This window comes from Garra rufa, chromosome 10 (genome assembly GCF_049309525.1).
Source record: "Garra rufa chromosome 10, GarRuf1.0, whole genome shotgun sequence".
NCBI lineage: Eukaryota > Metazoa > Chordata > Actinopteri > Cypriniformes > Cyprinidae > Garra > Garra rufa.
This window is the reverse complement of record NC_133370.1, coordinates 13,620,931-13,637,348: the sequence shown is the minus strand read 5'-3', so window position 1 is coordinate 13,637,348 and position 16,418 is coordinate 13,620,931. Positions and strand designations below refer to the sequence as shown.

At 36.9% G+C, this 16,418-nt stretch overlaps 1 protein-coding gene and 1 pseudogene across 2 annotated transcripts; one reads left to right on the top strand and one right to left on the bottom strand.

Moving 5' to 3' along the window:
• Positions 1-40: 40 nt before the first annotated feature.
• Positions 41-6,589, bottom strand: trim55a (tripartite motif containing 55a). 2 transcript variants are annotated; one of them, XM_073848046.1, is made up of 10 exons: positions 6,193-6,589; positions 5,354-5,526; positions 3,876-4,056; positions 3,682-3,777; positions 3,407-3,552; positions 2,903-2,990; positions 2,739-2,761; positions 2,524-2,648; positions 1,921-2,249; positions 41-193 (listed from the first exon to the last, which is right to left on the bottom strand). In XM_073848046.1, the coding sequence occupies exons 1-10, from the start codon at positions 6,355-6,357 to the stop codon at positions 113-115; spliced, it is 1,407 nt and encodes a 468-aa protein (XP_073704147.1). In that variant the 5' UTR covers positions 6,358-6,589; the 3' UTR covers positions 41-112. The 2 variants fall into 2 exon arrangements, with proteins under 2 accessions (XP_073704147.1, XP_073704149.1); XM_073848048.1 differs by having other exon boundaries at positions 3,876-4,053; positions 6,193-6,587.
• A 512-nt stretch (positions 6,590-7,101) lies between these two features.
• Positions 7,102-9,783, top strand: LOC141343483 (tripartite motif-containing protein 16-like; annotated as a pseudogene).
• The last annotated feature ends 6,635 nt before the right edge of the window (positions 9,784-16,418 follow it).

The following is a 16,418-nucleotide window of genomic DNA, read 5'->3' as shown; positions in this document are numbered from 1 at the left end:
ATTCCTACATTGCTATTAAATGCATATTTATGACTCAAAGTTACAAAATATTAGTTTAATAAGCTTTTCTGGAACTTCATTGATGTTTCAGGTTTGCTAATGTAGTCTGATATTATTTTGGCGTATTTAACCAGGAAAAAGAGAAAACGTGGCGCGGTCCATCTTCAGATGTCTGGCCGGATCCAGCAGTTACCTAAATGTATGGAAAACAAGGAGAAAGTGAGGTGGAGAGAGAGAGAGATAAATTAAAACAGTACACTCTTAAAAATAAAGGTGCTTCACAATGCCATAGAAGAACCTTTTTGTCTAAATGGTTCCATAAGGTACCTTTAACATCTGAAGAACCTTTTTATTTCACAAAAGGTTCTTTGTGGCAAATAAGATTCTTCAGATTGTAAAAGGGTAAGCAAGAATGGTTCTTTAAAGAACCTTTGACTGAATGGTTCTTTGCGGAACCATAAATTGCTCTTCCATGGCATCATTTGAAGAACCTTTTGAAGCACCTTTATTGTTAAGAGTGTAAGAAAATGGGTTTCAAAGTGATTTGTGGTTATAACAGAATACAGCATCTGCCAATGAAATAGTTTTGAAATGATTGCAGGTCAGAACTCAGCATTTTTTTGTGATTGTTACTCATAATTCAGGATTATTCTGGTTTTGTCCTTAGCTTTTTGGGACAAAACTTGCAGCCTTTTGACAAGCTTTGACAGCCTCTGGATGGAAAGTGTTTGTATTGTTCTTTAATTCTGTTTAGTTGTATTTCTGAGGACACTTTCAGTACTCAGTTCTTTCTGGTTTCTGATTATATAAGTAACTGAACTTATCAAAGCATATCCACCTTATTTTTCAGTGCGGAAGTAAGCTGTTTTCTGTGAATGTGCAAGACTTCTGCTTTATTAGCCACTATCGGGAAATAACGAGAATAATAAAGTGTAGCTAATGGCGAAACTGTTCGCTCTACAAACCAGTGTGTTCATAATTAAGATAATACATTAAAATAATTTGGAAAGACACACCAGTTTGCAATATCGAGCAGCAAAACAGGCACAGCTAAAAATAGCTGGAAGCGAATGAGACCGGAAGCCAGACCCATAAAATTTACAAATGGTTGTGCCCACTCTTACAGGAAAAATAAGGTGGATATGAGAATGATATTGTGCCATTAAAGAACTCTCTCACACATATTGTAGCTAATAATGTGGCCGAAAGACATAAATTCAATAATTTGACTATATAATATATAAAGATTGTCACACTATTCCCAGGCAGTTTCTCTTTAGGTTAGAGAGACTGAATCACATTATAAATAAGGAAACATATAAACTATGTAAAAGGTGGTCATGTTAAAAAAATAAAATCTTTCAATATGTGTAAGAGATTTAATGAATGTTCTACAGCCGACATGGCTAATATTCATGTTGAATTCTGTGAGCAAATTTCTGCAGTAAAAAATGTGTAATTCACAAGATTCATCAATCTATGTTCTACTTTGATTAATTTTAAATCCCATAATATAAAACAGTGGAAAAATAAACTACAAAATTGTCCATATTTTGATTTCAGTGGTCATGTACAGTCTGATTTTTAGAAACAAATAAGCATGAACTCACGAGTATGTAACCAAGATCATACAGAAATGTAAGAATGACATGATACGAATTAGCTACCAACACCAATCAGACAAAACATAAAATATTTACAAATTGCCAAAAGATTGTGCTAGTTTGAATTATAAGGTCAACTCAGATAAATGTAAACTGTACCAATACAGCAGCTACTGTTTATGATCCCTATCCACCTTATTTTTCCCATAAGAGGGGGCGTAGCCATTTGTAAAGTTAATGTGTCTGGCTGTACTAAATGATTCAATTCCAAGGCATCACAAATATGGATAGAAGTAAAAGGAAGACAGAATCTTACCTGAGCAGATGTATCTGTGGAAGAGTTGGGACTGGTGTCTGGAGTGGGTGTAAATAAAGGTGTGTTCTCTGTCGGGTTTATGTTCACTGATTGGCTGGGTTTTGATGACATCTGGGAGGAGTCAGCTGTCATTGGTGGAGAGGTCGGTACAGGGGTTTGTCTCTGCTGGGTTGAGAAGGGTGTAGCTCCTGAAGCTGCCATGGGTGGCGAGTTCGGTACAGGGGTTTTTCTCTGCTGAGCCGGGGCTGAAGATGTTTGAGTCTCTGGATTACCAGTACTTGCTAATTCTTCCTCAACATCATCATCATCATCATCATCATCTTCCCCATCTACAATAACACAGAGAAAGATCTTATCCACCTTTTTCCTCAATGCGAAACCAAATCTATGACTGAGACTTCTGGTTCATTATCCACTATAAGTAAATAACAAGAAAAATACCAACTTGCAATATCAAGCAGCAAAACAAGCTGTTTTGTACAGCTAAAAATAGCTGGATTCGGATGAGACCAAGCCACACCCATAAAATTTACAAAATAGGTGGGTATAAAGAAATAGATATAAAAAACTGATAACCATATGTTAACATTAGAGTTAGTTTACCCTTGGTAAAGTCTATGCTGAGTATTGCTCTTCGCTCAGGGCCGAAGTTTGCAGTAAAATGATCCATATTTTCATATCCACGTTCCACCTTTTCTAGATGAGACACATTCTTGCCTTCCGCTATCCTGACATGAAAAAGACATAATGAATTAGATGGCATAAAAGAGAAGTGTTTACAAAAATTATAATTAGCATAATGATTATTTGAATCTTACTTTTGTAGTAGAGGCTTTGTGTTCTGTTGGAGAGACATGGTGATTAAAAACGTAATACTCCATTGCTTATAAAAAGCATGTTTTTTTTTCTAATACATAACATAGTGTTTTACTGTTTTAGTTGAAGAAAAGCATGCAAGACAACAAAAAAGAACTTGAAAGACCTGCAGGAAGATGGCCATCTCAGATTCCTCCATCGTCTGAATTCCTGTCTCCACTAGTTTGGCTGTGTTATCCAGGTGCTCTCTGTACCTGGGTGAGAAATTGTAGAAATTAATACTTTTATTTAGTAAGGATGCTTTAAATTGATCAAAGACAAAGACGTTTATAACATTACAATAGATTTCTATTTCAGATAAATGCTGTTCTTCTGAACTTTCTATTCAAAGAAACCTGAAAAAATTCTACTCGGCTGTTTTTAACATTTCCGAAGTATCATCTGACTGGAGAAATTATGCTTAAAATTCAGCTTTGAAATCACAGGAATAAATTACATTTTAAAATATATTCAAATAAAAATCAGTTATTTTACTATTTTTGCTGAACTTTGTAGCAAAATGTCTTTAAAAAACATTTAAAATCTTTTGACTGGTAGTGTATATTTAGAATTTTTCATCAGACAAATACTGTAGAAATACTTTTTTATTTGTGTGTGTGTATGTATGTACTTGTGCCTTAGGCCACCGATGTAGTCAAGTTTCTCCTGCTGTTCTGCAGTGATCTTTAGTGTAAGTTCTCCTCTGCGCTCTTCCACAAGAGCATACAGACGATCAAACCACTCACATACACGAGACTTCTGCCTACGACCATTCTCCTACACAAACACACATGCACTGACATCATTACTAGGACTGTAATGTAAGAGATAGCTGAAAATTAGAATGAGATGATTAACAGAAAAAACAGTCATTGATGTTGATAACACACAAACACACATACTGACCTCAACAGATCTGCAGCTTTCCTCTAGCTGACTGATGATGCCTTGAATTCTGTCATTGTTGCCAACCAGCACAGCAACGCCATCAGACAACTCAGTCTGCACACGCAATCACATAAATATCAGCTGATCATTCATCATGAAGAATAAATACAGAAGTAGAGGAATGCAGAAAGATAGATTTAAAGCAGTCTCACTTTCTGGGTCTCGTAGACAGATTTGAGTGGCGCAACCTCACAGGACTGATGACTCCCAAAGACTTTACATAGTGAACAAGTGGGAACAGAGCAGGTCACACAGTATATATTAATCTTCTCATCCTGATGCTCCTCACACATTAACACATCGTTCTTCAGTTCTGGTTCAGGCTTACTGCTGCTGACAGAGAACCAGAGATATTTTAATTAAACTGCTTTTATTTACACCTACTAGTGTATAAAATGTATGTACACTAAGAGTCAAAAGGTTTTGAACAAAAAGGTTTTTAATGTTTTTTAAAGAAGTCTCTTCATCCCACCAAGCCTGCATTTATTTGATCCAAAGTACAGCAAAAACAGTACAAATTTGAAATAGTCTTTCTATTTAAAATAACTATTTGCATTTGAATGTATTTAAAAATGTAATTTTTTCCTGTGATTTTTTAGCATTCTTCCTCCAGTCACATGATTCTTCAGAAATCATTGTAACATTCTGATTTGATGCTCGAAAAACATTTATTATTATTATGTAGAAAACAGCTGAGTAGAATTTTTTCAGGTTTCTTTGATGAATAGAAATTTCAGAAATACAACATTTACCTGAAATAGAAATCTTTTGCATAAACGTCTTTATCATCACTTTTAATCAGTTGTGCATAATGTTACAAAAGCTTTTTATTTCAGATAAATAATGATAAATCTTTCTATTCATCAAAGAATCCTGAAAACTTTTACTCAAATGTTTTAAATATTAATAATAGTAATAATAAAAATGGTTTCTTGAACAGCATATTAGAATGATTTCTTAAGGATCATGTGACAATGATAACTGGAGTAATGATGCAGAAAATGTAGCTTTGATCACAGGAATAAATTACATTTTAAACTATATTCAAATAGAAAGCAGTAAAAAATATTTCACAATATTACTGCTTTTGCTGTATTTTGGATCAAATAAATGCTGGCTTGGTGAGCAGAAGAGACTCCTTTAAAACATTAAAAATCTTACAGTTTAAAAACTTTTGACTGGTAGTGTATGTGTACAGAGTATAGACTATGAATCTTCAACAACAACAACAACAACAACAAGTGAGAGAAAGAAACTGCTTTTGTTCATGTTGGTGTGTTTCCAACTGTTTGTGTGTGTGTGTGTGTGTGTGTGTGTGTGTGTGTGTGTGTGTGTGTGTGTGTGTGTGTGTGTGTGTGTGTGTGTTGGAGCAACTGATAAACACAGAAAGTGTGTCTGAAATAGCTCCTGTCACATTGGCCTACTTATAAATATAGCCCACCACACATACAAACTGACCATGTGTTGAAACAGAATATAATAGAATAGAATAGAATAGAATAGAATAGAATAGAATAGAATAGAATAGAATAGAAGAAAGTCCAGGTTGCAACAGGATTCCAAATTATCACAGCATAAATGATTGGAGAAAAGAATATGAAGCTGAAAGTTTTAGTTAATTTAATAGTACCTGCTGGATTCCTGTTTGTACATATCAATGATGTTCTCCACCAGCAGATTCCTCTGCAGGCCATACACCCCATGCCTATCCAGAACCACTTCATGCCTACAGGATGGGCAACGGAACCGGCCGCCAGAGCCCAATGAAGAACCTCCTCGTGTGGGCAAGTAGGGGTTTGAGGCCTTAAAACACACATATTAGGTCTGGTCTAAGTGGAAGAATGAAATCCACCCATTTCACTCATAGCTTGACCAACTTCTCCAATTGCACACACACAAATATGTATTTATATGTGACCCTGGACAACAAAACCAGAAGCACGGGTATATCTGTAGCAATAGCCAACAATACACCCTATGGGTCAAAATTATCATTTTTCTTTTAAGCCAAAAATTATTAGGATATTAAGTAAAGATCATGTTCCACGAAGATATTTTGTAAATTTCCTACAGTAATTATATCAAAACTTAATTTTAGATTTGTAATATGCTTTTCAAATAACTTTAAAAGCAATTTTTGTACCCACAGATTCAAACCATACATCAATGGAAAGCTTATTTATTCAGCTTTCAGATGCTGTATTAATCTCAGTTTCAAAAAAATGACCCGTATGACTTGTTTTGTGGTCCAGGCGGGTCACATCATGTATAAATGTTGTCATCATAATACAGCAGTACAGCTATTGATTTTAAAATCACCGCTGGAAAATCAAGCTTAAACTGGTACTTTTGAAGCATTAGCTAGTCTAAACTTGTTACTAGCTGTTATAAGCCATTTCAAGCACTAGACAGCACTAAATACCATATTCCAAAAAAAATGATTAACTTAGTTGTATATATTGGCGGTACCTGAAAGATGTCATTGGCACATTTGCGGCAGAGGTTGTGCTGGCACGGTAAGATCACCACCGGCTTAGTGAAGATCTCAAGACAAATAGGGCATATCAGCTGCCTCTCCAAACTCTCCATGGTGTCTCGCGTTCTAGGGCCCCAATAATCCAAACCCACGCTCATCACGCGGAGTGGACGCGATTGGTGAGCACACTCTGGTGTGCGCTGGTCTGTTTATTTTTATTTTCTTACGAAAGAAATTCAGTTAATGCTGTCTCCCCGTGTGGGACGCGCACAAAACGCTTCGTCACCTTCCTCCACGCTCTCGTGTAGAGTCTGGTCTGTTTTTAGAATGGGTACGTCAAGGTTGCCATGATTACGTGACCATATATGAAAACTGCCCCGGCCGAGACCGGACAGCTGTCTGCCCCCCACCACAAGCTCACAAACTTTTCTTGCCCGGGCGGGAAGGAATCACATGCACACCCCTGGAAACCACCACACACCTCCAGTCATCCAGACCTGTCATCTTTTCCTACAAAAGTTTAATGAGGTGATTTTCATGTTAAAACTAAACTTAAGTCCAGTGTTACAGTACTATGGAGATTGCACTTCTAATGGTCTTAGAAATGTTTAATTAAAAAGCCTTTGCCTAAATGATCGGCACTGGTTTTGTAGAAAGATATTAATTTATGTAGAAAACTATTGGTATTTATTTAGCATTTTTACAGGTTTAGACAGCTCCTAACACCGACATGGAAACTGTGTTAGAGCGCCATCTAGTTGATCAGTATTGCTTTATATTTTTCACAGTTGCTGACCTTGTGGACTCCTTTTTTAATGTAGTTTCCAAATTTTGGAGGTGTGTCAAACATACAGATGCAACAGTATTGCACACGTCTCTCTTAACACAAAACCAGGAAACAAGGGAACATAACAGTTCTGTATCTCTGTGTTTTTTTTGTGTCTACACACTGTAAAATGGCAGAATCCAGTATTTCAGTGGTGGAGAAGCTCAAGAATACAACATTGCAAGCTGTTCGTCCTGCTCAATTTTACGCTGAACCTGGAGATGTGGAGTGTGACGTCTGTACTGGTAAAAAATATAAAGCCATCAAGTCCTGTTTGGTGTGTCTGGAATCTTATTGTCAGACCCATTTTGAACATCATGAAAAATTTCGCTCTGGCAAGAGACACAAAGCGATGGATGCCATTGATTTCAAAGAGATGATCTGCCCTCAACATGATAAACTGAAGGAAATTTTCTGTCATACTGACAAGTGCTGCATATGTTATATGTGTATGGTAGATGAGCACAAAAGCCACGACACTGTATCAGCTGCTGCAGAGAGGACTAAGAAACAGGTATGCATTGTATTATACAGAAGTAAATGGATTTTATACCATACATTTTATATGCTATTGACAGTGGGAAAGTACACTATTGAGGAAAGCAGGAGTGAAATTTGTCCTTTTCTGTTTAATGATAAACTTTTATAGTGAGCTGATGAAATATATCAAAATATGTTAATAATTCTCCTGTCTTGCGTAACCAGACTTCTGACTAAATGGTCGCTTAATTTGGCTATGATAAGCCTAACTATACATAGGACAGATTTTTCATTTGAAATTTCTGTGGTCTTACAGAAAGAAGTGGAAGAGACCCAGAAGAAATTCCAGCAAAGAATCCAGGAGAGACAGAAGGAGCTTGATGAGCTGAGAGCGACTCTAGAGTCGTACAAGGTGAGTTTTGAAGAGAAGAACAACTGCTGGCCACTGAGTCCACTGTGGGGAACAGGCTGTATGAGGTAGCAGTAAGAGCTGAGTGAATGGACTGATTCTAATGCTTCTCTCTCTGTGTGTCCTAACAGCGCTCTGCACAGGCAGCAGTGGAGGACAGTGAGAGGATCTTTACTGAGCTGATCCGCTCCATTGAGAGAAGCCGCTCTGAGGTGACACAGCTGATCAGAGATCAGGAAAAGATTGAAGTGAGTCAAACTGAAGGACAACTGAAGCAACTGGAGCAGGAGATTGAAGATCTGAAGAGGGGAGATGCTGAGCTGGAGCAGCTTTTACACACAGAACATCATGTGCATTTCCTCCAGGTAACAGACAAGCAGGAGAGTGGTCTTTAGGAAGGGAAGACCATGTTGTTCAGAGATTGTGTTTCTATCAAATGTTTATGTGTCTTTACCTGGTGTCTCTCTTGTGTCTTTGTGTCTGTGTAGAGTTTCCAGTCTCTCTCTGTCCCTCCTGGATCTAAAGACTCACCCAAAATAATTGTCAATTCTCATCTCTCTTTTGATAATGTTGGTAAATCTGTGTCTGATCTAAAAAAGAAACTGGAGCATTTATCCAGAGAGGAGATAAAAAAGATATCTGTGAGAGGCAAAATACTGGACACACCTGCTTCCCCAGTGAAACACATCCAGGCCATTCCCACTCCAAAATATGAGAGCAGGAACGACTTCCTGCGATGTAAGTAACAAGATCAGCGTGCACACAAGCTACTGTAAATTTATACACTGTGAACAATGCAGGTGTACACTGATGAATCAAATAAATATCCTAAACTAGATGTTTTACCAGTGACTGATAAAGTTGAAATAGACATATACGTTTCAGCTAACATGGTATTTTATTTATTGAATAATCATATGATTTAGTTGGAATTTATATTCTTTTCCCGCCAGATTACCAGCGCTTCACTCTGGACCCAAACACAGCATTTAAACACCTTCAACTGTCTGAACAGAGTGCTTTATTTCGGCCATATACAGCCATATCATAATCATCCAGAAAGATTTGATGTATACGCTCAGGTGTTGTGCAGAGAGAGTGTGTGTGGACGCTCTTACTGGGAGGTTGGATGGACTGGAAATAGATGGTTGCATATATCAGTGTCATATAAGAGTATTTGCAGGAAGGGAGACAGTGATGCAGTTAAACTTGGAAGTAATATTAATTCCTGGTCTCTGATGTGCTTTCTTGGCAACTGTGATTTGTGGCACAATGGTATATTGACTCCACTCTCTACAGTCCCCTGGCCCTCTAGAATAGGAGTGTATGTAGATGTGTATGCAGGAACTCTGTCCTTCTACCATGTCACTGACAAAATGAACCTCATTCACAGAGTCCACACCTCATTCACTCAGCCTCTTTATCCTGCGTTCTGGATAGATGGACTAGAAACAGGAATGGGTGTTAGACTCCTTGATCCTTAATATAAAATGGATTTAAATTCTATCAATAATAATCCTATATCGTAGGGTTGTTGTAAGTTTAAGACTAAAGAAGAAAATAGAAATAACCTAGAATAATACATGCTGTGTATTCTCACTGTGATTGTTTAAGACTGATCATGTTATGATTTTTACAGTATTGGTACATATCCTGTTTATGACAGACAAAGGGCCTATTCTTGTAAGTGGTGTATATATTTATGTAAAAATATAATCATGATCATGCATTTAATTAAAAAAAAATATTTTATACTTAAAAGATATTGAATTTCTCTATTGAATTTCATGGTTTTCTGTATCAGGACATAATAAAAAAAATCTGGTCCTTAGCAGGTCTTAAAATTTGGAAAATAAAACCTCAGATAAACAACAACACATGATAAATTGCACCGTGTCATCATTTATTGAACAAAAATAATGCTAAAATGGAAAAGCCATGTGTGACAAAGTTAGGACACCCTTACTGTTAACGTTTGAATTAGGGATGCACCGATCCGTATCGGCCGATCACTTGCGCATTTTGTCAGTAAAGCCGGTTCTGTAATCAGCGGTAAATGCCATCAGGTGCGTGATTTCACGTTGAGCTGTATATACTACACACAGCCGTTGTTCACTGACGAGCTGCGCACATTCACACTGATAATGAACATTGATTTGCGCAGCTCGTCGGTAAACAACGGCTGTGTGTATATACGGCTCAACGTGAAATCACGCACCTGATGGCATTTACCGCTGATTACAGAACAGGTGTTGTGCCCAATTCCGACCCCCTAGCTGCAGACTACCCCCTCTTCGCGTGCACGCGGACAGTACCGTTGTGCTTCCTGTAGATAGATGGCAGTTAAAACATCGAAATTTGAGTCAAATGCTTCATTGATCTATTTTTTCCTGCAGGTGGCAGTGTAAACTCAGAAACGTGATTCTTGTCAGCATTAATCGTAAAACGAGACTAGAGAATGCACACGTTATCTATTTTAATAGATTTTTTTATTTTTATTTTTTTGTCTCCTTAGACAAAATCACCATGTGCTGGTCGAATTTTACTCTAAGGTGTTATGCTTTACAGAAGAAGTGTAGTTTATTAATACGAACTTTATATTGTAAAAATGAAAAAACAAAAATACACATTAGCCCACTGTATTCAATATGAAACGTAATATAATATCATGTTCCAAACTCCACTGAAACATGTATGATATTACAATACAATTTTGCACTAAAATGATACATTAATAATACAGTTACATTAGGATTTTTATTTAGAAAGGGCCATTTTCACCAACATGCCTGGAATGACCACCTAATCATTCCTAAAATGTGCCATATAAAATAACCTATAACAGTACTGTATGTGAATTTACACATTTAATTCTACAATATCTACAAAAGCAGATTTAGTGTTTAGGGGGGTGTTATTTTGGCAGGCATATTTTGGCCCACCTGCCTGGATTTGACCCCCCTCATTTCTTCTGTCTAAATACCTAAAAAGTCACTAAAATGGGTCTGATAAACCTATAATACCAGTACTGTATGTGAATTTACACATTTAATTCTGTCTACAAAAGCAGATTGATTGTTTAGGGGGGTATTATTTTGGCAGGCCCATTTTAACCCACCTGCCTGGATTTGACCCCCCCCCCCCTCATTTCTTTTGTCTAAATACCTAAAAAGTCACTAAAATGGGTCTAATACTCATTTAATAACAGCATGTAAACTTACACATTTAATTCTATCTACAAAAGCAGATTGAGTGTTTAGGGGGGTGTTATTTTGGCAGGCCTATTTTAACCCACCTGCCTGGATTTGACCCCCCCCCCCCCTTCTCCTCAATTATTTTGTCTAAATACCTAAAAAGTCACTAAAATGGGTCTGATAAACCTATAATACCAGTACTGTGTGTGAATTTACACATTTAATTCTGTCTACAAAAGCAGATTGATTGTTTAGGGGGGTATTATTTTGGCAGGCCCATTTTAACCCACCTTTATTTCTTTTCAATAAAATGGGTCTTGTACACCTACAATAGCAGTACTGTATGAAAATTTATGCATTTTGTTTTATTTACATGGACAAATTGAGTGTTTAGGGGGGTATTGTTTTGGCAGGCCCATTTTGACCCACCTGCCTGGATTTGACCCCCGCCCCCCTCCTCATTTCTTCTGTCTAAATACCCAAAAAGTCACTAAAATGGTTCTGATACACCTATAATAGCAGAAATGTATGAAAATTACACATGTAATTATATCTACAAAAGCAGATTGAGTGTTAAGTAGTGATGTGACGTTTGACACCGAAGCTTCGAAGCTTGTATCAAAAAAACGAAACATCTCACAGTGAAGCACTGTACCGGAGCTTGATTCGTTTTGCCATAACCACGTGACCTGTGACATCCGAAGCTTCGTTTTCGCACACAACCACGTGACTGCTTCATATTCTGATTCAAATAACGCGAACCCCTTGTGCAAGTATCAAGTGTCATTCACTTTTTGTTAAGAATAAATGATAATACGAATAAATGTGCATGTGTAGTTTTGTGCATATTCGTTTTGTAGTTATCCTTGCTTCACAAGCACTTCTAATTAATACTAATATTAGTCAAAATTATTCTTAATTTACTTTGAACATATATGCCTACATGAACCATGCTTATACTTGTATCATTTTATTAAAACGTTTATTTACAGATCAATTCGAGTAAAATTACTGTTTTTCTGACATAGCACAATTTGATGTGTTTGATGAAACTGTCCAAAATCGCTTTAAGATCTGGGACGCGAAAGCAACTTTTTCCACCTTTGTCCACAAGATGTCATTAGTGTGCAACATGTTGAAAAGCTTCGAGTAACGAACCTTTTTATGATACAGTTGATGGGAAAGCCTCGGTGCTTCGAAAAGCTTCATTTTCCCATCACTAGTGTTAAGGTGTCAGGGGTGCGTGCAAGACGAGACGAGACGAAAGTCAAAGTAGACAGTTTCTTTAATATAATACTCCAAATGGAACAGGGCAGGAACACAGAAGGCTTTCTCACACAACACGTAACGTTAAGGACCGACAATACACTGAAGTCAAAGACAGACTTATAAAGGGAACTGATAATGAGACACAGGTGATACAGATTACACTAAACGAGGAACGAACCAAATGATTACAAAATGACAGGGGGAGACAAAAACAGACGTGAAATGTGACATTAGGGGGGTATTATTGGGGCTACTAGAATTTAGGGGCATTCAGTCAGAAGAATGAGGGAGTGGGGTTGTCAAAAATGTAAAGTTTTGTTGTGGTGTAGGTGTATCAGACCCTTTTTAGTGACTCTTTGGGTATTTAGACAGAAGAAATAAGAGGGGTCAAATCCAGGCAGGTGGGTTACACCTAAACACTCAATTTGTCCATGTAAATAAAACAAAATACATAAATTTTCATACATTTCTGCTATTATAGGTGTATCAGACCCATTTTAGTGACTTTTTAGGTATTTAGACAAAAGAAATGAGGGGGGTCAAATCCAGGCAGGTGGGCCAAAATGGGCCTGCCAAAATAACACCCCCTAAACACTCAATCTGCTTTTGTAGATAAAATTAAATTTGTAATTTTACATACAGTACTGCTATTATAGGTGTATCAGACCCATTTTAGTGACTTTTTAGGTATTTAGACAAAATAAATGAGGGGGGTCAAATCCAGGCAGGTGGGTCAAAATGGGCCTGCCAAAATAACACCCCCTAAACACTCAATCTGCTTTTGTAGATAAAATTAAATTTGTAATTTTACATACAGTACTGCTATTATAGGTGTATCAGACCCATTTTAGTGACTTTTTAGGTATTTAGACAAAATAAATGAGGGGGGTCAAATCCAGGCAGGTGGGTCAAAATGGGCCTGCCAAAATAACACCCCCTAAACACTCAATCTGCTTTTGTAGATAAAATTAAATTTGTAATTTTACATACAGTACTGCTATTATAGGTGTATCAGACCCATTTTAGTGACTTTTTAGGTATTTAGACAAAATAAATGAGGGGGGTCAAATCCAGGCAGGTGGGTCAAAATGGGCCTGCCAAAATAACACCCCCTAAACACTCAATCTGCTTTTGTAGATAAAATTAAATTTGTAATTTTACATACAGTACTGCTATTATAGGTGTATCAGACCCATTTTAGTGACTTTTTAGGTATTTAGACAAAATAAATGAGGGGGGTCAAATCCAGGCAGGTGGGTCAAAATGGGCCTGCCAAAATAACACCCCCTAAACACTCAATCTGCTTTTGTAGATAAAATTAAATTTGTAATTTTACATACAGTACTGCTATTATAGGTGTATCAGACCCATTTTAGTGACTTTTTAGGTATTTAGACAAAAGAAATGAGGGGGGTCAAATCCAGGCAGGTGGGTCAAAATGGGCCTGCCAAAATAACACCCCCTAAACACTCAATCTGCTTTTGTAGATAAAATTAAAATGTGTAATTTTACATACATTTCTGCTATTATAGGTGTATCAGACCCATTTTAGTGACTTTTTAGGTATTTAGACAAAAGAAATGAGGGGGGTCAAATCCAGGCAGGTGGGTCAAAATGGGCCTGCCAAAATAACACCCCCTAAACACTCAATCTGCTTTTGTAGATAAAATTAAATTTGTAATTTTACATACAGTACTGATATTATAGGTGTATCAGACCCATTTTAGTGACTTTTTAGGTATTTAGACAAAATAAATGAGGGGGGTTAAATCCAGGCAGGTGGGTCAAAATGGGCCTGCCAAAATAACACCCCCCTAAACACTCAATCTGCTTTTGTAGATAAAATTAAATTTGTAATTTTACATACAGTACTGCTATTATAGGTGTATCAGACCCATTTTAGTGACTTTTTAGGTATTTAGACAAAATAAATGAGGGGGGTCAAATCCAGGCAGGTGGGTCAAAATGGGCCTGCCAAAATAACACCCCCCTAAACACTCAATCTGCTTTTGTAGATAAAATTAAAATGTGTAATTTTACATACATTTCTGCTATTATAGGTGTATCAGACCCATTTTAGTGACTTTTTAGGTATTTAGACAAAATAAATGAGGGGGGTCAAATCCAGGCAGGTGGGTCAAAATGGGCCTGCCAAAATAACACCCCCTAAACACTCAATCTGCTTTTGTAGATAAAATTAAATGTGTAATTTTACATACATTTCTGCTATTATAGGTGTATCAGACCCATTTTAGTGACTTTTTAGGTATTTAGACAAAATAAATGAGGGGGGTCAAATCCAGGCAGGTGGGTCAAAATGGGCCTGCCAAAATAACACCCCCTAAACACTCAATCTGCTTTTGTAGATAAAATTAAATTTGTAATTTTACATACATTTCTGCTATTATAGGTGTATCAGACCCATTTTAGTGACTTTTTAGGTATTTAGACAAAATAAATGAGGGGGGTCAAATCCAGGCAGGTGGGTTAAAATGGGCCTGCCAAAATAACACCCCCTAAACACTCAATCTGCTTTTGTAGATAAAATTAAATTTGTAATTTTACATACATTTCTGCTATTATAGGTGTATCAGACCCATTTTAGTGACTTTTTAGGTATTTAGACAAAATAAATGAGGGGGGTCAAATCCAGGCAGGTGGGTCAAAATGGGCCTGCCAAAATAACACCCCCTAAACACTCAATCTGCTTTTGTAGATAAAATTAAATTTGTAATTTTACATACATTTCTGCTATTATAGGTGTATCAGACCCATTTTAGTGACTTTTTAGGTATTTAGACAAAATAAATGAGGGGGGTCAAATCCAGGCAGGTGGGTTAAAATGGGCCTGCCAAAATAACACCCCCTAAACACTCAATCTGCTTTTGTAGATAAAATTAAATTTGTAATTTTACATACATTTCTGCTATTATAGGTGTATCAGACCCATTTTAGTGACTTTTTAGGTATTTAGACAAAATAAATGAGGGGGGTCAAATCCAGGCAGGTGGGTCAAAATGGGCCTGCCAAAATAACACCCCCCTAAACACTCAATCTGCTTTTGTAGATAAAATTAAATGTGTAATTTTACATACATTTCTGCTATTATAGGTGTATCAGACCCATTTTAGTGACTTTTTAGGTATTTAGACAAAAGAAATGAGGGGGGTCAAATCCAGGCAGGTGGGTCAAAATGGGCCTGCCAAAATAACACCCCCTAAACACTCAATCTGCTTTTGTAGATAAAATTAAATTTGTAATTTTACATACATTTCTGCTATTATAGGTGTATCAGACCCATTTTAGTGACTTTTTAGGTATTTAGACAAAATAAATGAGGGGGGTCAAATCCAGGCAGGTGGGTTAAAATGGGCCTGCCAAAATAACACCCCCCTAAACACTCAATCTGCTTTTGTAGATAGAATTAAACGTGTAATTTTGCATACAGTACTGCTATAGGTTATTTTTTTATGGTACATTTTAGGACTGGTTAGGGGGTAATTCCATGCATGGTGATGAAAATGGCCCTTTCTAAATAAAAACTCTAATGTAACACTATTTTTAGTGCAAAATTGTATTGTAATATCATACATGTTTCAGTGGAGTTTGGAACATGATATTACGTTTCATATTGAATACAGTGGGCTAATGTGTATTATTATTTTTTCATTATTACAAAATAAAGTTGGTATTAATAAACTACACTTCTTCTGTAAAGCATAACAACTTAGTGTATAGTTCGACCAGCACATGGTGATTTTGTCTAAGGAGACAAAAAAAGAAAAACAAGAGAAACGCCATCTGCGCGTCACTAAAATAGATACCGTGTATATTGTCTAGTCTCGTTTGCGATGAATGTTGAAAAGCAATGAATCACTTTTCTGAGTTTACACTGCCATCTGCAGGAAAAAATAGATCAATTAAGCATTTGACTCAAATTTCGGTGTATTAACTGCCATCTACAGGAAGCACAACGGTACTGTCCGCGTGCACGCGATGAGGGGGTAGTCTGCAGCTAGGGGGTCGGAATTGGGCACAACA

Bases quoted from the DNA above. Each gene is read 5' to 3' on its own strand.
- trim55a (XM_073848046.1), bottom strand. From the start codon at position 6,357: ATGAGCGTGGGTTTGGATTATTGGGGCCCTAGAACGCGAGACACCATG. The intron at 5,527-6,192 runs GTACCGCCAATA...GTGTGTTTTAAG, and splicing joins GTGCCAATGACATCTTTCAG to GCCTCAAACCCCTACTTGCC. The intron at 4,057-5,353 runs GTACTATTAAAT...GTTCTCTGTCAG, and splicing joins TACAAACAGGAATCCAGCAG to CAGCAGTAAGCCTGAACCAG.